General features: G+C 42.8%; 1 protein-coding gene across 4 annotated transcripts in view; it reads right to left on the reverse strand.

Moving 5' to 3' along the window:
- GRIN2B (glutamate ionotropic receptor NMDA type subunit 2B) overlaps positions 1-22,627 on the reverse strand; it is a 273,763-nt gene that overhangs the window by 97,500 nt on the left and 153,636 nt on the right. For all 4 annotated transcript variants that reach the window (XM_084506008.1, XM_084506010.1, XM_084506009.1 and 1 more), the window contains one exon: positions 15,436-16,034. In XM_084506008.1, coding sequence (XP_084362134.1) covers positions 15,436-16,034 — 599 coding nt within the window. The remainder of the gene's footprint in view (positions 1-15,435; positions 16,035-22,627) is intronic.

Below are 22,627 nucleotides of genomic sequence, written 5' to 3' on the forward strand. Positions count from 1 at the left end.
CCCAAAGGATGGAATAGATGAGGCAAACTGGGGGAGATAAGATATAGGATGTCAGTGGTGGAAAGAAAGGCTGAAAAGTCCTAAACCATTAAACCATGCACTTTGCCAGATCCTGGCCTCCAAGCCTTGCTCCCACGTTTCTTTGCAACCAGCACAGACATGAAATGTGGTGGTTACGTGTACTTTTCAAGACCTGGAAAAAAACAACAACAACAACAACAACAAAACAAAAACAAACAAACAAATGAGAAAAAAAAAAAAAAAAAGAAAAAAAAAAAACAGGCTGGCATTCCCCCTCTGCTACTGAAGCCAGTTAACATTGACTCAAAGAGAAGCTGTCTTGGTAGGGCACATGGTTGCTGATGCATACAGGTATCAAAATGATGCCACGTGGTGGAATTTCTGAGAGTTTCTTTTTTTGCAACATTTCTGCAGAACATTGGAAATTGTAGGCACATACACAACAGATTCTACATGAAAAAGATTATTCATTACACAAAGTCAGGCACTGCAAAATGGGAAATGTCAGCATTACAGTTGCTCAAGCAGCCTGAATGCAGCCCATTTTGCATAACCACTGTGAGTCAGTCCAGAATGATACAATCAACTACATTTTTTCTTGCAGGACCCCTGTCTCGTTCGGTGCACCAAATGCATTGAATTAGGAATCAAGCCTACTGTTTGGAAAAGTGGGCATTAATCAAAGGATAGGTACAGAATGGCTGGAATAAACTGTACAATCAGATGGCTAAGCCAACTGAAAGCTGCATCCCTACCTCTACACAAGGATCAGGGTGATGCCAGAAAAACCTCTTAAACCAGATTCTTTGCAAGCAGCCACTAAATCTGTACACCTCATTTTCTGGATGCTTGACAAAAGATGGACAAAGCCTCTGGCTTCCTTTTTGTCTGGTGGCAATTCCAAACAATATTAGGTACTGTACTGAGAGTTTGATTTTTGGCAAACCAGGAAATATTGTTGTATCATTAGTTTTGACTCTGTTGAGAGAAAACATGTAATTCAGCCCAATATCTTTTGAATCTGTACATTTTCAAATACCTTTTTTCAAATAAAAAGAAGAGACATATTGAAATGATAAACTAATTTGAATAAGAAATTAAATGTTACATCTAAAATATATTGAAAGAAATCATTCAAATTAAAATTTAAAAAGGGAAATAGTTCAGAGGCTGTTTTGTTTTTCTCCAGGGTTCAAGATGATTTCTGCAAAACAATTAAACAGGATACAAAAAAAAAAAAAAAAAAAAAAAAAAAAAAAACAGCCTGTATAACTTGCATGCCACCAAATCTCCATTTTTGCATTAAAAAAAATAATTATAATGAAAAATGGTGCTCAATATTATTTAATATTTGGGGGTGGGGACTCAATTCAAGGAACTGCTGAGTTGAAGTCAAAGAGAAATTTGCTTTGAACTCAGAAAGCATTCTGTGATGATCAGTACTTTGAATAACAAAATTCTAGGTGTCTCAGATGGGCCATAAAAAATTAATAGATATTTTTGACCTTAATCTTGCTGCACCTCAATTCTCCGCCTATACAATGGATTTACATAAAGCAGCTTTTGTCCTCTCATCTCACAGGAGTAGGGTGAAAATCCACGAACTTGACGGTGTACTGAGATACCACCCTAAGGTGTGCCACAGATAACACCTTGAGACGAAGAATTCTCTCTTTGCAGCAGCCTGTGAAAGCAGGCACAATACAAAGCTTAAGGCTGCACATTAAACACAGAGAAGAAAACAAAATACTGAATCACTGCTCAGTTGGGAAATGTCACCCATCCTGCATACAAAAGCAGGCAGGGGTCCTGTGTTGAAAGATAGTATGCAGTCTTGAAACCATTGCTCTGTAATGCGTAGACACACAAGTGCCAAATTAAGATTGCAACCTTAATTCTGGCATTTTCTTCTGTTTGAAGTGCTTGCCTTCGCAACCTAAATAATATTCATCTGACACAGTTGTGTGTGCGTAATATATGAAAGGCTCTTGGCTCGGGGGCCTTGGACTTCACAGAACATTGCCGCAGTCCCCCTGAGTTTTCCTCCCTGGTTATTTTGCTTCCAGCTCATACCGGTTTTGCAGCACTGTATTAGAGCCTGTCTTTTCTGTCTCCCTCCTTTACTACATGTCCTTCCTCAGCCCTGCTTTCTCACCTCCAGCCACCCACCCCACCAGCTTAGCTCTCCTGTGCCTTCACTGCTGCATTGTTAATTATTTGCTTGGGCAATCATGATCATTGGACTCCAAGCAGACAGAGGTCTCACTGCATTAGATATAAAGCAGCAAATACGATAGTTAGAGGTTCCCTAATTAAAGGACAGAACTGCAATAGTGTGTGTTGCCTTTCTGCATCCCTCCCTGATGTGGTTAATGCAGCAGAGGCTCCTGCCTCCACCATTTCCTCCTTTGTGACCTTCTACCCAGTAGCTGTACTGGTCAGATGCGAAAAGAAAATCCTTGGCTCACCACATCTGCCTGCAACTGCAGTTCTCAGGCTTTTTCCAGCCCCAGATCCCCATCACCGTCACTGCTGTCCAGCTACTATGGTCTTGTCGTCCTTTTCCACATCTCTTTACCTGAACAGAAGCTAAACCATCCCCTACTCCTCACCTGAAGAGGACAAAACTCTGGGCACTCCTGGTGGGATAAAATCCCATTCAGAGAACTGCTATGGTTTGGTTTATCCTGCAAAATGTACCCATGTAAAGACAGTGCATGCAATGAGCTTGCATCAAACAAAACAAAGGCACCATTTACTTTTCAGATCAAAAAGCTCCAGAGATACTACTTCTGTTTTTAGCCACATCCAAACATATCAGAATGGGAGACTGGAGAAGACCAAACACTTTCTAACCTGCTCTGCTGATATCATTTGCATATGCTGATGTTATTCAGGAAGAAAAGAAGAGTCACAGGAAAAGCTTTCCAAGCCTTTGGGGGTCCCCAAGGCTCCCCAACAGGTCTGCTAAGCTCACAGTCACAACCACCCTACCTCTCATTTCCACCTGCTCTTGTGGCCCCTTCTCCTTTACCACTAAGTTAACATCCTGCTGTCAGTCAGGTCAATACAGACATCCCTCTTACACCTATTTCTTAACAAGGATTGAGAATCACCCAGCAATGTATTTCTTGGCTGCAATTCGGCAGCTTTGACAAGCCTGAACACATTAGGGTGGGAGTATAGGCTGATGTTTCAAAGACTCTACACAGAGGGAAGGACAACTTGGAAATTGCACCCCTTCCTGCCCCCTCCCCCCCCAAAAAAAGACACACAAATAATCCTCTTCTCCCTAGCATCATGATGCCAGTAAGCGCAGATTCCTCCTTTGCTTACATGCCTAGTCCAGCCCTATTGTAAACTGTTCTACCCCTTTTTTCTCCTTATTCCTTCTTTCCATTCTTCCCTCTCTCCTGGCTCTCCCTGGTGAACTGTGAGCTGCAAGAAGCATTCCTGGGCTAGAAATTAACATATTAATGAAGAAAGAGCCTTGAAAAAAGGGCTGAGAGATGGGGAGAAACACAGAGGCGAAGCAGGCAGAACAAAATAACAAAGGGAAGATATAATGAAGAAGGGACACAGAGCCAAAGCACAAAGGGAGAAAAAAAATGCCTTTCTCAGGAACTTGTGCTACTTCAAACACTTCCACGGGAAGCAGAGATGAAAGAGAGGAAAGAAAGGGGGTGGGGAAAATGGGGTGGTTCTTCTGTTTTAAAACAAGGTTTAATATTTCTGTAGAAGAGAATCACCTATTGAAGGAAGGATGAGAAAGATGGAGGATGGGAGAGAGTAACAGAGACACACAAAGGGGACAGGACTAATAACAAGAACAGTGGGCTCATCCCTGGCAGCTTGCAAATCACCACAAGTACGGATGCATAGATACATCAGTGCAGTCTTTGCCTATGGGTTATTACCTCCTGTGCAACCCTTCTATTTTTTTCTTCTGCAACGTACTCCTGAAAGCCTGCCCCAAAATTATGTTGAAAAAGCAGAAAACGTCAATTAGCAAAGACTACCATTGATCTGGCAGGCTCACAAGAGTCCTGCTCCCAGCCCCTCTCAGCACTCTCTGAGGAAAACTGTGGGAAACCCATTAGGATCAGTGGGTAGAGGAGGACGTCATGAAATGGTTAGTTCAAATATCTACACACTTGCTCAATCATCTGGTCCTCTACTTGCCTACCCACCATTTATATCCTTGGTTAGATGCACTACATAAGTCACAAAATTGCTTGTTCAAACATCTAAGCACTTGTTTAATCATCTGTTTGTCTACTTGACTACCCAACACTTACATCCTTGGTTAGATGCACTAAAGAAGAATGTATTCTAAATTTGCTCTTGCACCCACCAGCCAGAACAAGCCCACGACTCACATACCTGCTACAATGCAGGAGGGGGGGGGGGGGGGGGGAAAGAAAAAAACAGCCCCACATCTCCTTTCTTCTGGGACACGGTGCTTTTTATACTGGTGAGGGAAGAAGGGCCAAGGACTAGTTCTCACTCAGCCATCTCCATACGAGACCCCAGGTACTACCACACAGCTTTCTTTTCTGAGGCTTAAAAAAGCTTCCAGCAAATCCCTCTGTCAAAAGCATGACAAATTTATATGGCTATTTTCCCTCACCTCTTCCTCTCAGATGATATCAGAAGCCTGCAGAAACTTTCTGGTGTAAGAGTCCTCGTGGCCCAGCTTCAGCAGAATGGCCACAGCCAAGGTCACAACATTTGTGCAGCTCCTGGCTTGTGGCAATTGAAAAGGCAGGCTACAAACCACATGGAAGAATAAAGGTCAGTGCCACCCACAGTCCTCCCACATGAGGAACTGGCTGTGTGCCCACCTTGGCAGTAGTCTACCTGCCCTTCACAGTGAGTGTCATAAAACCAAGCAGTGGTGCTTCTTGTTTCTCCACATGCTCCTCCTTCTGCACCATCACCCTGCAATCCTTCTTCGCCTTTCTGTTAGTGCCCTTCTCCAGGGACCTGCTTTCACTCTGCTGATTGATGGCCATGACAAAGATTTCAGAGCTGCTGCAGCTGAGCACCACCATACAGGATGCCTTCTCCATGCCTTGCAAGGACCCAGAAGGCGGTGTAAAAAAGGAACAGAACTGTGCAAACCAGCCTGATTGTCAGTGGAATATGGTGGGTGCCTCTCATCTAAGCAGTTACCCACTTTCCTGTGGCTTGAAGGACCGCATACCTCCACGCTGGTTTACATGGTACTGCCAGTACCACCCATTGTTGGGAGTGCTATGGTCTTCTCATTCAGTTCCCTCACTCTGCCAAACTTTCTTGTTAAACAAATTCATGGAACAATAATAAGCTATCCCAAATCAATTTTACAGCATCGCTAAGCTTGTGCTTTCATCAATTCAAACTTGAGCCTTCCATGAAAAATTGCTTGGAGAAATAAATACAAATTGGTAAATTATTTTTAAGTAAACTCATTCTAGCCAGTCAAACTCGAGCCTTTCCCAAAACTAGCATCTTTCCACAGCAACCAGAGAAACTGTGACTTTGAGCCATCTCCAAGGTGCTTGTTTCATCTGACCAGTTGTCTCACATTAGCAAGACCTCCTCCACCTCACAGCTGCATTGAATCCAAAATAGATCTGCAAGTAGAGTTCCCTCCAGCCATCTCAACTACATGTCTCAAGGAAAAGGAAACTGAGAAGAGGACAGCAGAAAATGCAGAACCGTGAAAGATTGGCCCTGCTGCACCTCCTGGATTAGGGCAATTCAAGGGCTGGAGAGCTCAGCATCCTACACTCCCCCCCTCCCCAGAACAGCTATTTGACAAGAATACATAGAAGGCATACTGAAGAGCAGTTGCTATATTTTCAGATTTATTCAGAGGCTGTAAGCGTCTGTACTTTGCACCTCAAAGTTTTCACAGTCCCTTGGTGATACTGGAGAGCATTCCTTCATGGCTTAAGCACCAGCTCTTCTGAGCTCTCACCATGCCACACGTCACCACTTAGATGCAGAAGGGCAGCGTCAGCATCTTCAAGAAGAGGATGGAAAGCATTTCTTGCAGCAGTCTGTATTTGAGGTACTTCATGTCACTCATCAGGCTTAATCTGTCAGTGTCGCATTATTTTAAGGGGGAGGAGTGCTATAAAAAGCATCCTTTTGGGGGACCATCTTTTATTTACAGCATCTATTACCTACGTGGCTGCATCCTCCCAGAGCTTCATTACATACGACCCTTTTGCTCCCCATCTGATTCTGTTTCTCATTGTCTATGCCCTGTGGCAGGTACACAGAAGTCTTGTTGGACCTCTCCCTTTGCCAAGGGCTGTTTCCAGGGACAATAAGCAGATAATCAGTGTAGAATCTAGATACATCTGTCCAAAACCTGTCAGTTACGGTCTTGTGATAAAGGAGGTCTCTGAAAGCGCATATCCTCTGCTGGTGAACTCTGCAGGCTGGAAAAGCTGCCAGCCTCCTCCCTGAAACCACTTCTGGAACTGCTGGCTGCCTGCTTCACACAGGCACATGAGGAGCATGTGTGGCACTGTCACTAATCTCTTGTGCTTATTAAACAGCCCCAATGTCTTGGCTAAAATCCACCTCCAGCAATTTCATTCTGCCAGCTGAAACGCCTCTCACAGCTCCAGTGAGGTGCAGTATTCATCTCTGCTTCGTACTACGTGCTGTTAAACCATTGCTCTATTTCACCCCAGAGATGGTTGAATTTTAGTAGTGAATTAAGCCATCCCTTTCTAGTTTGTAAAGTGCTTTGGAATTGCAGACAAAAGATACTACAGCCTGTCATACATAAATGTTAAGATGCTGACACTGCTTCTGGAGGTAGCCATCTTGCTGAAAAATGATTTCATTTGTGACACTAATAATACAGGCAAGAACACTGGGCAAGACACTGAAAACTCATTTCCATCTCGTTTTAATACTGCTTCAGAAAACAGAGAAAAAAACAGCCTCAAGTCAGCATTTGTTTTTAACCACTGTCAGGCCACAGAGGTTTGTGGCTTTTCAGCCCAGCGTGGCAGCTCTCCTCCACACCAGCTACGCCACTAGTGAGTAGACTTCTCACCCAATTACCTGACGTCTCGCCAGATCCTTAGGCAGACCAACCCAAATCTGTTTTTCAAGCATTTTCCATGCTGTGTTACTGCAGAGAGGAACTCTAATCACCTTACAATCTTTACTTCATCACGACAGGTGTGGAGACCTGTTAAGCGTGATATAGCAAGCTCAGAAGCCTCTCCATGGGGGTGGAAAAGAGTTTTCTTTGTAGAAAGAGGGGTGGCAGCATTCAGCCTGATTGATCATTTCAAGGGCACTATGGTCAAATTTTAATATTCATTTTATATTAAGGTGCTTGCAGGCTTGAGTAGGGACATTCTGTTATTTAAATGAGGAAAGAATATGTTGTAGGAATGACAGAGCAGGTAGTGGACTGGACAAGCTGGCAGGTCTCTGCCATTTCTAGTCTCTTTTTTCCTTTTTCATTTGCATTTGAGCATTTTAAATATCACATGTTTAGATTATCTGTCATTCAAATATTTTGTGGAATATAGTATGCAGTGAATGCAAAATACACAACAGTGACATTAAGGTAACATACACCCCCTTCAAATGTTTATATTTGTTGCAAAATCTATTTTTCTAGCCTTAACAAAACAAGCATTCCTTGTCCAACACTACATATTGATTTTTAAAGTTTGAAGTGCAGCTAGCTTTGAGTTATTTGTCCACACCAACAAAAATCCCACTGCTGGATAATTATTTGAAAGCAGAACAAATGCATTCATTTCACACTTTCATGAATCAAAATTGGATGAACAGGTTTTTTTGCTCAGGTTTTCCAAAATGTTCACCTCCAGACTGACGATGAAAATAAAATTTGCTACATGAAATAAAATGTATTTTTAAAATCATAACTGTTTGAAAATAGACCAGTGCAGAGGGCTGTGAGCTACCGAGAGGTCTGGATTCTGCACACTTTACAAGTGTTTGAAGCCACAGCTCAGTTTGGTCTATTTGAGATAAGTATTCAGCTGTACCACAGATATGCAGATCCATGTTTTCCCAAAATTTGGATGCAAAACTCAAGTACACCCTTAAAGCAATGACTCTGAGAGGAATTTCAGCAGCAGCAGCTAGTCAACAGCACTTTAAGCCTCGATTCAGCAAAGCACTTAACCGTGAGCTTAGCTTGAAATGTGTACAATGATTTCTTAGACTAAGCGCATGCAGCAAAGGCCACTTCACCCAACCCTGAGCTGCAGGTGCCTCTGGAGGGGAGCACACCAGCTCCTTAACAGGATTTGGCACCATCACACAGCAGTGTAGGGCAGAAAGGGGAGAAGAATATCCCATCTGAAGTTAAAATCGCAGGGATTGTTTTAAGACTCCAAAATGTCACAAATAAATCTCAGCCCGGACACACCAGGGTTAAAGCTTAGAGTTTCTGCCAAGAAAGGCCATCTGATTTTATTTTTTTTTTTCCTTTTATTCATGGATTTCTGCCAGGGATGAACGCTGTCCCAGCCCCACGGGACGGAGCCACTAGGCGGCGTGCCGGGCTGGTGCCTTGTCACACCGCATCGTGAGCCCAACCTGCATCAAAGGGATGAGATGGCTGCTCCGGAGTTGCACAGGGAGCCATAGCAACGCAGCAGTTCCTATTTTTAAAAACTTGAAAGATAGTAAGAACATTAAGTCTGAGGGTAAAAAAAAAAAAAAAAAAAAAAAAAAAAAAAAAAAAGCATTTCTATCAGGGAAAAAAAAAAAAAGCACACATTCCTTACAGGATCCAGTGATGAAACCACAAGTGGCTAGCCATTGATTTGCAGGTGTGCAGGTCTCTGAAATACCCCCACAGCCGCAACAAGCCAGTCCCTGAAGGAAGGAGGCTGTTTCTCACCTTCTCTCCCCTGATCTGCTAAAGCAGGTTTTCATATTCCCTGGGGCAGTTTAAAATCCACAGAACCCCGGCTGTATTTTGTGACTGGGGGAAGATGCTGCTGTGGCTGATGCCAAACCACAGCCACACCACAGCCAGAGCTGAGTTGGTGGTTTCACACCGCTTCCTTCAGCTGCACCACAGAGGAAGGATTTTTATTCACTTTTTATGAAGAGGATGGAGAGCTTGAGTGCGCAAGTGAAAGCATATTGTCACCAGCAAGTGAAGTTGCCACAGTATTAGCACTAATTGGACTTGGCTGTGGTGCAGGAGATGTCTCAGAGGGCTGGAAGCAGAACATGGACATTTTCCCGTCTGGAAACTGATGGCGCATAATGAAATTCATTCCCAGCTGGTGGATTTTGGAGGCCTTCATGAAAGGGCCTGTCCTCTAATCAAAAGATAACCCTTGCCTAAAGCCCATGACTTCACTTGAATCCTCCCACCCTATTTTATTTGCAGAGACAATGAAAAATCCAGCTGTCCACACAGAGCAGGTGCCTCCTCTCCCACTCACAGAAAGCCCAGCTCTTCAGGACCAAGGCATCTTGCTCCATCTGCTAAGGAACAGACATTTTGCTGTCCTCTTGCCCCAAATCATATATTCTCTTTCAGAAGCCAGGGGTCTTCAGTCTCCTACCAGCATGTCATGCTGGCTTGCATTAGACCTCCCCGAGCAAGACAGCCAGTAGGAGATGCAAGGTGGGGGAGGAAAAAATAAAGAGAGCCACAGTGCTATGCAAGCAACAGAAACCAAGGTGACGTACAGCAGGGGACACAGAGAGGCAGAGAGACCCTGGCAGAGGCAGGAGGCACTGGCCAGCCCCGGCCTCCAGCTGCTGCTGGAGCAGTGGCAAGAACAAGCAGATTTCAGCACCAGGGATCTCTAATCCATGAGCAGCGCTCACGGCACGTGCTGCCAGCTAGCACCAGCCTGACAGCAGCCAGGTACACGGACCAGCAGGGACATAACGAGCTGCTAACAAGACCCCGGCTTAAAGGCTCCGAAAGGTCAAAAGTTACATATGCTCCCTTGCCCTCCAAGTTTCTGAAAAGGGCAATTTCTGCATCAGTGGGAACATATCATTTATATCTTCTCTCTCCTCCTCGCAGGAGTTAAGAAGCGAGTCTTAGCACTGTGCCTCCCACTACTGGAGCAGGGCTTCCCAGACACTGGGCAAGCAGGTCCCACCAAAGCCAGTGAGACCTCAGGGCCGGCCAGTGCTCTTGGTTATAGCACAAGGTTCACTCATTAGTCCTACAACTGGAGAAAGGGCTATGGCACAAGTTCTCCTTTCTCCATTCCTGCTCTCAGCTGCCTTGCTGAGTTGTGTGGAGGTACATCGCTCACTTGGCTGTGAGACGACCTCCATGACAGTACCTGCAAATGACATATGATAATCCTTGAGTCTGAGGTGACAGGCAATACCTACTGTGGCCGGAGAAAAAAGGGCAGCAATCTTATTGTACAATCCTACTGCAAGTACTTTTAGTACTCACTGACTCACTATTCAGCTGTCCCAAGCCCCAGCAACTCCTAATTTCCACTTGGGGAACATGGTCCCGTGAAAACAGAGCTTGTCCTTGATGTCTCAGGAAAAATGTTTTCCAACTGTTCATCAAGGGATCTTTTGCATTTCTTAACTGGTTGACACAGAAAGCTCCAGATGAAAGTATTTCACCCGAAGTGGAAGTATCATGTCCAAACAATGCACCAAGCTAGCTTACCAGCTGTTTTCATATTTGAGGAATCTGAGGTGCAGAATTTAACTTACCTTTGTTCCCCCCTTAATTTATTTCTTTGCAAAGGCAGTATAATTCCACATTTGTATTTTCATTCCAAAGCAAATGCTTCGCTGCACTTTTTATTAAAATGAAATCTGGTGTGTGCAGCCTGGTGTTAAATGAGAGACTATTAAAGCCAATCAGTGGAGAACTCATTAGTAACCCTACAACAACAAACTAGTAGTTATGGCCCAGCATTCACAAGCAGTCATGACAACCAGTAGGAAGAACCCAGGTCTCGTCGAAGGCTATAATAAAAACATAGCTTATGTAGTCCAACGACTGAATATCCATACAAAACGGCTGATCTTCTATTTCTCAAATGATATGTGCCAGAAATCATATTCTTTTCTCATGACTCATCCTTGAATACCTCTCTCAAGAATACTCTTGTCATTTAGCTATTTCTTCCCATTTCTAAAATGTAATGAGAAGCACCCATCCTGAGCTCAAGGAAATCTGTCCCATCAATTAAAATAACTAAATAAGCAGAAGGCTGCCTATAAACACATCCACCTCTGCCCACTCACTCCTTAGTAGCCATGGTGAAAGGAGAATAGAAGAGTTTTGCAGAATGCCTAGAAGGTTAGCAACTCCACTTGGAAAGGCTAAGAGGGAAGAACTCCAAATCTGAGCATCTCTCCAGAGGAAAACCCTGTTAGAAACTCCTTCCCAACCTCTGAAATCTTCTTGCTTGGCAGAGCAGAGTAGAAGCACAGTGATTTGCTGAATGGAGGGGAGAAGATCAGCCATCAAGATAACTATAAGCTTTGTGGACTGGAATATTCAAATCAGATCACTTTCTGGGACAATGGAGGAATAAATAAACGGATACCTATTAAAAACAAAACAAAGAATTAAAGAGCGCAATTGAACTGGAAAACAGCATGTGGATAGTTAGACTCCAACTGATCACCTAAGCCTATTATTAACATAAATTGAGATATATCCCTCACAGAGTAAAACTTGCTCAAGAATCCTTCAAAAAGAAAAATAACAATACTTGTAGAATGAACCTTCCTTAATGTATCACACTCTTACTAGTTAGTGGAGTTATCTTGCCAGCAGGTTCTTTTCTAGGACAGAATTTACAATGTTCAATGGTCAAGATCACACTTCTGCAGTTCCAGTCTAACACAAAGGAGTATCAGCTTCAAGATAGACAAGAAACAGTTGCTATGAGACCATTATTAATATGAGAAGATGCACATCAAACACCTACAGTGGTGAGAAATGGCATTTAGATAACAGTCCATCTCAATTTATTTATTTTTTTGTGCTTGCAGACATACCTCAAGGAAAGCTTTGTTAACCCAAGCACTTGCAAAAACAAACAAAAGTGCCAATGAAAGAAGGGGCGAAAACACAGAGAAATTGAGTTTTCTTTCTGAATTTCAGCAACATTTGGTCCAATTCCTCCTCAATCCATTATGAACCCATAGAGCAGGACCATTTGATTTTAGTTGCATCCAGAACTATTGAATGTTAAGGAAAAAAAAAAAAAAAAAGAATAAAAGAAAAAAAATGTAAGAAATTATTAGGGTTCAAAAGCAGATCTTGGGAAATGACTAATTCACAGTGTTAGTGTATAATGTGCCCAGCTGAACTAAATTACACATTTTTTTTAGTTGTATGTGTCACTCTCCAAAGAACAAAATGGGAAAATTCTTTTATTGTACTGACTCCTAGCTATGGATTTGAAGCAAATCAGACCTCTTTGGATTAGCTTCAAGAGTTTCTGAAACACCAGCTACGTGGTGATGTATTATCTGAGGTCACACACACTTTGCAGTCTCCCCAGACATCAAGCCCACGTACATACATTTCTCTATTCTGTGTAGGCATGTGGAGGGGGAACTGTAAGTTGCAGATGGCTGAATATAGTATTGCCAGGTCTGGGGCAGGACTATAATTAGTTTTCCAGAACCTTCATTCCAGTCCAAAGTATATCAAGAGAGGTTTAAAGCTTAGGATATAGTGAATTCCAGTGGTTCAACATGACTTGAAGGTATGAACACAGATTATAACCATTAACTTCTGTGGACCTTGGTTCAGGTGGTGAGGTGAACTTATACCTTCAAGCTAGCTTCTTCCCACTTCCTTCTCCCTCTCGTCTGCTTTTCCTCCTGCCCAGATTCAGGCTGTGAGGCTGAGCTTGAAGCTCAGCACATTTTGATTGAAACTTTGGATTTGTAAAAGCAAAAGCTAATTTTGGACACCATTAGCTTTTATATGCCAAAAGGTGCCTGAAAGTAATTTCATTTAAAAAGAAGACCAAGCACACAACCTACTAGAGGTCACACTGTTTAACCACCTCACTCAGAAGTACCAATGGGGTGGAAACATTTGCAGGAGGCAGAACCCCCAGCCTGGCAGAGCACAGGTCAGCACTGTGCGAGGCAAAGTGAGTATTTGCACGGTGATCACAGAAGCAACTGCAACACAGTGTAATGATTTCTGAGATAGTTCAGGTGCCTGCAGCAATCTAAGCACTGGCAGAATGGAGCTTGGCATGGACTAATTGACTCTGTTTCTCAGAGAGACTGATGTCAGTACCCAAACTAAGTTGGGTATATCTACACATATCTGCAGTCATTGCTGTGAATGTTATACCCCAAGTAGACAAGGGAGAAGGAACAGAATGATTTGGGCCATGAAGGTGAGAAGAAATATAATTCTTTCAAAAGTGACAAGAGCTGCTTTAGTGTGGGGTGCCCAGGCTTCGTGGCATATCTACGCTGCACAACAGTGCTGTCATATTTAGAGACTCAAGAGTCCCTGAGCCAGTGCCTCCTATCCAATGCAAAGGAGTGCTATGCAGAATCTGATGACTGCTCACAGAAGCATAGCTATATGGGTGTGATATTATGCACAGGCTAATTAGTAGAAGGTCTCTGCAGAACACAGCATCACACAGCAGGGGACAACATTTTTTTTTTCTAAAGAAATGCTGAAAAGTCACAACACAACTCCCCTCCAAAATCCCTATCCATTTGGAAAGGTTAAAAGCATCCTGCCTTTATGCTACTTCTGAAAACTTTGTATATATTAAATATATTCTCCCTGTTTAATTATTCCAGGGATGACTCAATGGAGCAGCACGAAACACCCCTTTCCACTAAGCCTAACTGGGAAGGAATTCAATGAAAATATTGGGCACCTTCGGTGATCCAAGACTTGCAGACAACAAAAAGAGTGAAATACGGAAAGAGGAAATCAAGGCAATGAGACCTGGTAATATGTCAATGGATCACAGAGACGAAGAACAAATAGCAGACAGAGTCATGGGCAATCTAATGGGTAAAAAAGGAGACTTCTTTCAATCCACAACTTTCAGGCAACACAAAATCACGTTCTGCTTTTTTGTCCACCAGTCCCTCTATTTTCCTAGTACAGTTTACAGCAAGAGGTCACAGCACAGAAACCAATCCATCACATTTACACTACTACATGATTCACGGAACAAATGAATGAAGATGCTGCACTCTCTGTGGCCACGACTCTCAACAGCTACTACCTGGATTCCCCATATCCTACTGCAAAGGAACTGACATGCCCAAGGATTTTATATGTAAAACACTGGAGAATGACAGCTGAGCAGGTCAGGGGACATCTGGCTAATTGCAGATATCACCTCCCCCAACTCTTCCCATGTCTAATTATCTGGGTTGCTTAGCTACACACTCAAATTCTAGCTGGGACAAAAAAGGAAGATCTAGTAATCAGAGGCTGTTCCATCGCATGCTTCCTCTGTGGCCTCGAGCAGACATCTTAGCACTGTTTCTTCAGAAAATTTGAATCTGAATTAGACAAAGATGATTAATTCAAATAGGTTTTAATAGGTTTTCCTTTTTTTTTTTTTTAATATCCTTTGCCATCTATAAAAACTCCCAGTCCTGATGGAGGTGCTTAAGTTCTCTATGTAATGTGCATAGAGAACGAGACATAAAACAGCAAGAGGACACTGGCCAATGAGATGCCAATGAGCAGGATGCACAAGTCCATCCTCTTTGAGTATACTGGATGCCTAAGGCACCTGAGGACTTTAAAAGCTTTAAGGATTAAGCAGGAGCACACCAGAGTTCTTGACCCTAGCTCTTTTTACAGCTTTTGTTCTCCAGACCACTCTGCACTTCCTTCTCTCCTGTGATTGAAGGGTAATGGGCAGCAAGACACTCAGTACACAGACAACAAGTGCCATGAAAATATCCCAGGTAGGTCACAAAACCATCACCTCTAAAGGACACCTGTTCATGTATTATTGGTGCCTGGAACAGAACCTGGGGCCTTCTAGATTTAAATACAAAAATCCCCACTGCCTGCAGCAAGAATCCACCTGACACTTACAGACTCATTTGTGCAAAGACTCTCCAAGAAGTTCAGCACTGTTATGGAAACAAACCTGTTATGCATCAAGGGGCACACCCAAAATTTGCATTATGCCTTCATTGTGCCTTTGTCTTGTGTTGGCTTCCTCTTCATGTGGTGTGGCTGCTTTCAAACAGGATAACAGTACTGGCATTCAGGACTTAGAGCAAAGCAAGCCCCACCATTAGCACAGCTCCCCTTGCCCAGGTTCTAGCCAACACAACCCACTGATCCAGTGCACCATGTCCTAGTAAAATTATTCTAGTGGGCAGAGGTCCTTTGTGACCCCTCTTTTGTAAGGCTAGGCCAGCCCTCTCCCTTACCTGTTGAGCATGTTTGACTGGTAAATCCTTTTCTCCTGGGTGTTGTAACAGCTGCTCTTGGGCTCAGGGATGAAGCTGTGTTCAGACAGCATATCAGAAGCAGCCGTGGTGATTATGGCTATTCCATCCCTCACTCTGGCAGGAAGACCGTAGTCCCATTCATCATATGAGACAGAGATGAGCCCAGTGGGGAACTCGGATGGCACTGTGTCTGTATCCCCTGCCACCAGGCTGGGCACGATCCACGTGTAACCATAGCCTGTCAGACCCACAGAGTTGGCCACCTCAAAAATGTAGGTGGCCTCTTCCTTGGTACAGTAGAGGAGGATAACAGGGCTTTGGAGCTTCTTGAGCTGGTTTTGGATCTTTGAGTCCCCATCATCCAGGGACATGTCCAAGAGGAGGACCTCCTCCAGTTCCCAACCCACAAAGCTGTGTTCAATGGTACTGCGGATCTTGTTCACAAAGTCCTGGTAACCAGGGAAGTAAGTTGTGACAATGGAGAAGATGTACCAGTCATATTCTTCCATGATGTTGAGCATGACAGAAGCTTGCTGTTCTATTGATGGGCCAAACTGGAAGAACATGGATGACTCATCCTAGAATAGAAAGCCAAAGAGAAAAAGAGAAAGAGAAAACAAGAATAGGTCAAAGGAAATATACAACATTGCTAGTCAACCCATTGAGCATGTAGAGGGAGGCATGCAGTCAGAATCTTACACTTCATGTCTTGGCCAGAGTCTAAGGATTTTTAACAAAGTGAAGCAAGTGAAAAGGAAGTAAAAGCCTTTTTATGACCAGCTGCCCTTAATTTATTTTTAAAGGCAGGTTGCTGAAATTACTTAAAGGTTTCAAATGTTAGGCGTGATTCTAACAGACAGGGAACAAGTGGTGCACAAGTGAGGCCAGAAAGAGATATGCAAAGTATGCCATATTTGCAGAAATTAACAGCTTTAATCCCAGGATTATCACAACCATATACATAGGATAAACAAGGTACATGTTAATTACAAATACATAACCACATATATAGGATAAACAGCTCTGATTTTGATTTTCGGACAGTCACTCTAGTCTGAATATCCAGACTCAAATATACCTAGAGTAGGAAGAACCATTGGACAGAAATAGATCTGAGAACCTCTATTGCAAGTTCCTCTCAGAGCAAGCAGTAACACAAGGTACTATGACTCTGAAGACTCAGTCTTAGAACAATATAAAACCTACTAAAATTGAAATAGAATTCTAAACCATCAAGGTTTTGTTTATACCATGTTTTAGAGAAATGTTAGCTTAATATTTCTCTTGCTATTGCCTCCATATCCTTCCACCATGCCATGTTCATCTTTGCAAGAATCAGAACATGCACTTTTTTTATAATTCCCAAGACTATAAAAGGGTTATATACAGATCTCATCTCTTCAATGGCATAATGCAAGCATTCTTTGTCCTGAGATTTCACAAGATACCAGGCTTTCAATTTTTAACAGATTTGGTAAAATCCAAATCCCACTTTTGCATGGTTCCTGATGGAAAGGGTTGGAAAGGCCCTTCCCAATATGTTATCCTATAAACTGATCTCCACCTTTTAAAGTCAACTGCAGATTCCCACTGACTCCTGTAGAATAGGATTTAATCACAAAGGAAGAAGAAAAAAAAAAAAAAAGCAAAGAAACAAACAAAAAAATCAGAATTAAGGTTATCTTTACACAGAAATTCATATTAAGATAACAAAATCCAATCACTACTTTTAGGAATAAGATAGCAGCTCTGCCTTCTCTCAGTCAGCCAGAAGAGTTGAACCAGAGATCCAGAACAAGGTAGTCAGGAGTTTTAGATCTGGGGGAACTCATTGTGAAAATGCCCCAAAGCATTACCTCAAGACATTCACATTTAGAACAGCTCTCTACCAAATTCACTCTCCAACAGTTTAGCAGGTAGAGATGGTTTTCAGCAAGGGTGACAGTTAATCAGACATCCATCCATTGTTTTTGTCATGTTTTTTATTAATTATTATCATTTTCTCTATTGGCAAAACATGCCATTGCTCAGCAACTCCACAAAAAAAATCTCTGATCTTGTAACCAGCCTTCAGCTGTTTATCTTCCCTGAACTCCCTGTGGGTCACAACCTATACCAAAGAGTTCTTGTTCCCAGATCCCAGTGCCTTTCCTATGAGGTTGTGAAAGTACTTTTGGGCTGCTCTTTGCTCACTGGAAAAATAAATGTACACAAAAAAGAAAAAAAAAAAAAAAAAAAAAGAAAAAGAAAAGAAAAAGCAAATTGGAGATGAGACAAGACAATAAATAAATATATAAATAAAAGGAACAGCAACTGAGCCTCACAATCTGTGGAAAAGAGCTCGTATTTTCTAATCATTGGAATTCACCCCTTCTCCTACAATTGCACTCAGGAAAAAAAAATACTCTTTCAATGAAGAGATATGCTTTATCTTTGAAGCTTGTGGATAAAATCAGGAAAGCCAGATGAAAGATTAAACAGCTGTCACGGCACCTGCCTGATATTGAAAACAGCCTGAACAAGCGTCTCCAATACCCTTCATTGCACTGCGCCTTTGAAAGCCACCTGTAGCAAACTGAATGCTACAGTGTGAACACTCAGCTTTACCATAACATAAGAATGCAAGACACCCACAGTGGTAACTAGCATTTATTTATATATTAAATTCAACAAAAAACTTTTCTATTCTTATGCATAAGAATCTCTGCACTGAATGCGTGTTTCCAGTTTCTAGTAGAGTGTCTAAGAGTTGAAGGACCTGGCTACTGAATTATGGGAAGATTGAACACACAGGATCTTGAATTCTTTTCTGAATAAAATATTGGGTGCTTTCTTCAGTGACAAAGAGGGGACATGAGGTGGTAAATCCACTAGCATGTCAAGGCTGTGGAGACACATTCACATATAGTAGTTACTAGACATGGTAGGGAAGTGCCCTACCACATCTAGTAACTACGAGGGTTCTGCCGTCATTGCTGTGATTCAAAACGCAGCCAGATGCTCCAACTAAAGCATGTGCTGGCAGTTCATTCCACATAAGTGCACAGCACAGTTGAAAGAAATTCAGTCCCAAAGGCTCAGGCAGAAAATTCAGCACTCCTTACTAACCATAGCATATCAGAACATCAAAAATCAATACACCAAATAGATAGCTTTACCACAATCCAGCTAAACAATTCCTCTCCATCAAGAAACATATGCATCTGTCCTTAAAGAGCATCGACCACTTGGCTGTGCATGTAATAATTACTCTTGAGCAACTGCTTGCATTTTTATTACAGAAGCAGCAAGAAGAGGCAACTTATATTCAAAATGTGAGCATTAAGGAGGTGCAAGCCAGACCAGCTTGCACCTTGGCAAGATGTTTCTTGGCACTTAATCACCCCAATAGTTGGGTAGCCAAATGTTCTTCATTCTCTAACCAACTCAGCACTCAGAAAAAAAAAGAGGGGTGAGGGAAGAAGGACAGACAACAGTGTGGAAGAAAGTGTCCCTCTCATAATAAATCAGGAGAATTGCTGATGGAGCTGGATGAGAATCTCAGTGAGTGCCTTTTAGGGTATAGAAAACCAAGTAAGAAATATGCCTGAGAGCCACAGTTTCCTTATTTTTGACCACACCTGATGGATAGCCAAGGAAAAAGAGAAAACGCTGAACTGACGGAGAACCACAGAGTTATCAGAGGTGGAATTTGACCTCACTGTGGTGCTACAATGAGAGACTAGATTAGGAGGCAGATCCAAGTTTTTTACCTACAGGTTCATTAGTGTTTTATTAGTCTAAAACCAGAAAGGAGTATCTTACCCCTCCAGATATTAAAGACTTCTATAAACACTGCAAGCTCCTATTTTTCTCCTGCAGAAATTTCATATTCCACCCTCCCCTTTTTCACCCTGGAAGAGCCAAAATATGGTTCAACATCGCCACTGGGAGACAGATTTAAGTTTGGGATTGGGACGGGTTGAGTTAGAAGGAGATGTCCCTCACACTGCACATACAGAGGTTAAAAACAATCCTCTGGCTACATTAGAAAAGCTTGTCTTTTTTCTACAGCCCTCCACCTGCAAGCCTGGGCTCCCCCATAGCTAACTGCTGCAAGATGCTGTAAGATGCAGTGGAGGTGTCCCTCACCCAGTCTGGAGGAAGAGAGACTCCATTACAGGATCTCAGTCCTCCAGAGATCCTACTACTCCCCCACCATAACCCAGCAAGGTCAGGGATCTGTGGTTTGCAGAGCTGAGCTGGAGGTGGAGCCAATCGACTGACACAGCACCACTCCCCAGCTGACAGATGGCTTCCCACAGAAAATCTGCTCGGAGTTTACCGATGCTGGGACAAGTATTGCCTCCCCCTCCAGCATGTTTAACCCCTCAGAGAAGGAGGCTGGACTGCACGTGGTGAGGGAGCAAAGGCACGCACACTGAGGACTCCTCTTTGAGAAAGGTGCCTAGGTGGGTGGAGATGGGTGTGGTGCAAGATTCAGGAAATGACCAAGTATTATTGCCAGTGCTTCTAAATTGTCAAATGCCTTCTGTCCCTGAAGGGTAGACCCATGTTGATGCTGCACTGGGGGCCAGATGTGACCCCCACCCCGGACCTGGGATGATAGCCCCTGACAAGGCTCTTGAAGGAGCCCTCCTGCAGCTACACCAGTTGAAACCAATCTCTGCTGTTTAGCAAACCATTTACCTCTGCTGTGGCAGGAGAGGTCCCCAGGGTGCTTTTCTCACAAGTTCTTTCCTAACAGCCTCTCTGGATTCCCAAGACAAGCAAAAACAATTACTGCCTTGCAAACAACATCTTACTGTTGAGAGCAAAACGGCTTCTCAGCATGGGGCAATCTTGAGAACATCCCATCCCTAAAACAAAGGAATGTAGGATCCCCAAAACCAGTTGCAGTGAGCCAGTCATCTTGAGGAACTAGAGAGCCTTCCACTAAGATATAGCTTCTGATTTAGGAAGTAAGAAGATTGGCATTTTATGTTTCCTTCTAAGGTTCCTCTGTGTAGATTATTCAAATATAATCTGGCGGTGTGTGTGTCATGCTGAGCTGACGTAATGGCTGAGCCTCAAACAGATCTTTAGTACTGCTAGCAAGTTACTTAGTATCAGTGCAAGTGCCAGAGCCCACAAGGCCCAGGTGTGTCAAGTTATACACAAGGATTAAGTGTGTGAGGAGTGAGTCAAGAGCATATTTTTGCAAAATGCCCTCAGCTGCTATCTTTGCACAGGTGCAAGAGAAATACAGATTGTTCTGTTCTGGGAGTGGTTCCTTTTCATTAGGCTTTTGGAAGTATCAGTATACCTCATACCCATTTACCAATGTATTAAAACACCTGTGCTGCCATAATGTAGTGACTGGGATGTGTCCTTCCCATCTTTTCCAGTGCTCTGGTTTGCAAAGGGGATTCTGTAAGATCTTCATGATTTTGGGCCACTATACCTTTTCAAAGCCTTGTTATCACTTTCCTGATTTAGAAGAAAAGTTGTGTGTCTTTAGTACTGTCTTGATTTGCAAAATTCCTCTATGACCTACAGACAAATCACATAGGGCTCCCTCTTGTACAGACTTCAGCCCTACCTACCACAGATTTTATGGAGGCAAAAAGGAGTGAGCAAGCACCAAACAACTTCAGGGAAAACACAGACCTTAATTTCCCTACCTATGTATTTCTTTTCTTCAAAACTGAGACACCACTGTGTACCTATTTGTCACAGTCCTGGTGGGATACCTGATTCAGAAGGAGTTTTATTGTTCATGATGGAAAATGTCACAACAGTTCAAGGTCTTATAATTAAATTTTCTATATTTCTGAGTCCATTTATTATAACAAATCTGACAGGAAATCAGGATCTTTGTTGCTTAAGTGTTCATTTACTGCTGTTTATTCTTACCACAAATGCATCACTGCTTCTGGCTAGCCTGGAGCCAGAATCTTCTGCCTGTTTGTTTTTCCTCCCCACGTTTAATTTTTTTATTTAGTTTTCAACAACTCAATACAATAAAACTCTGTTTTTAAGATTACCCTACTGCCTCTTTCTGTTTGAGTACTCTTCTTGAGTGCTTGCACTAGGGAGCATGAGAATATAGTGGCACTACAGCCCTAGCACAATGTCCCCGTGGTGGAACTGGGGACTAGAACAGTGTCTCTGCATCCATCACATACACACATTTCCACAAAAACACACATTTGCAGCAAAGCCTACTCAAAATAAGGCTGGACTGTGTCATTTGTTAATGACACTCTTTCTAGCTGATACTATTCAGTAGGATTTCAAAACTCTCCTATCTTGCTACAGTAGGTTCCCTGGGTTATTACTGATTTTGGCTTGCACAGCAGGTGGAGCAGATGACCTCTTGCAGTCCCCTCCCAGTGCTCTGATTCTCTGATGAGCAAATCATTCTTAGTGTAAATCTTCAGAGCTGCCCTGGGAACATGCTGTCATTGGGAAGTTCAAGTTTGTTAGGTGCAGAAATGTGGTTGACATAACCATATTTATCAGTTCCCTCACTTGTTCTAGTAATAACTATTGAAGGTATTGGCCTTATTTGACAGAAGGTCACATCTCAAAGATGATAGTCACAGAGAAATTATTACAAATATTCATATATGACTGAGAGACATGTTTCAATGTCTCCACTGAGCGAAAGGCAAGCAGAACTCAAGACACCATCAGCATGGCCATTGGGCACACATGGCACAAGACAAGCCAACACACCAAGGGACATCATAAGAGACAGGAAGGAAAACGGAGGTTGTCACAGCTGGAAATGGAGTGTTTCGGGCACATACAATACAAAGCCAGAGGAAAACAGGACTCATTCTTTCCACTGTTCACACAGTTTGAAACTTGTCATAGCAGAAACAAAGCCCAGACATACATGGTACCAGGTGGCTTTGACAGGATAAATACTGTACAGAACCATTAACACTGTGACAAATTAGTAGAGGGCAGTAAGACCCCTCTTTTACAGGCCAGCATTTTGCTGTCTTTCTGGTCCCTGCTGTAGTGCACCCAAGTAGACAAGAAAGGTCTGCAGCAGTCAGAATAGTTGTTGACTCTCTAAGTCTTCTCTGGAAGTAACCATCACTGGTGGCTGCTGCGAATAATTGTGATAAGGAATCTAGAGTTTCCAGTCTAGCTCAGTTTTGTTACCCTGATAAAGGGT

The sequence above is a fragment of the Aythya ferina genome (genome assembly GCF_964211825.1).
Source record: "Aythya ferina genome assembly, chromosome: 1".
In the NCBI taxonomy this organism is placed as follows: Eukaryota; Metazoa; Chordata; class Aves; order Anseriformes; family Anatidae; genus Aythya; species Aythya ferina.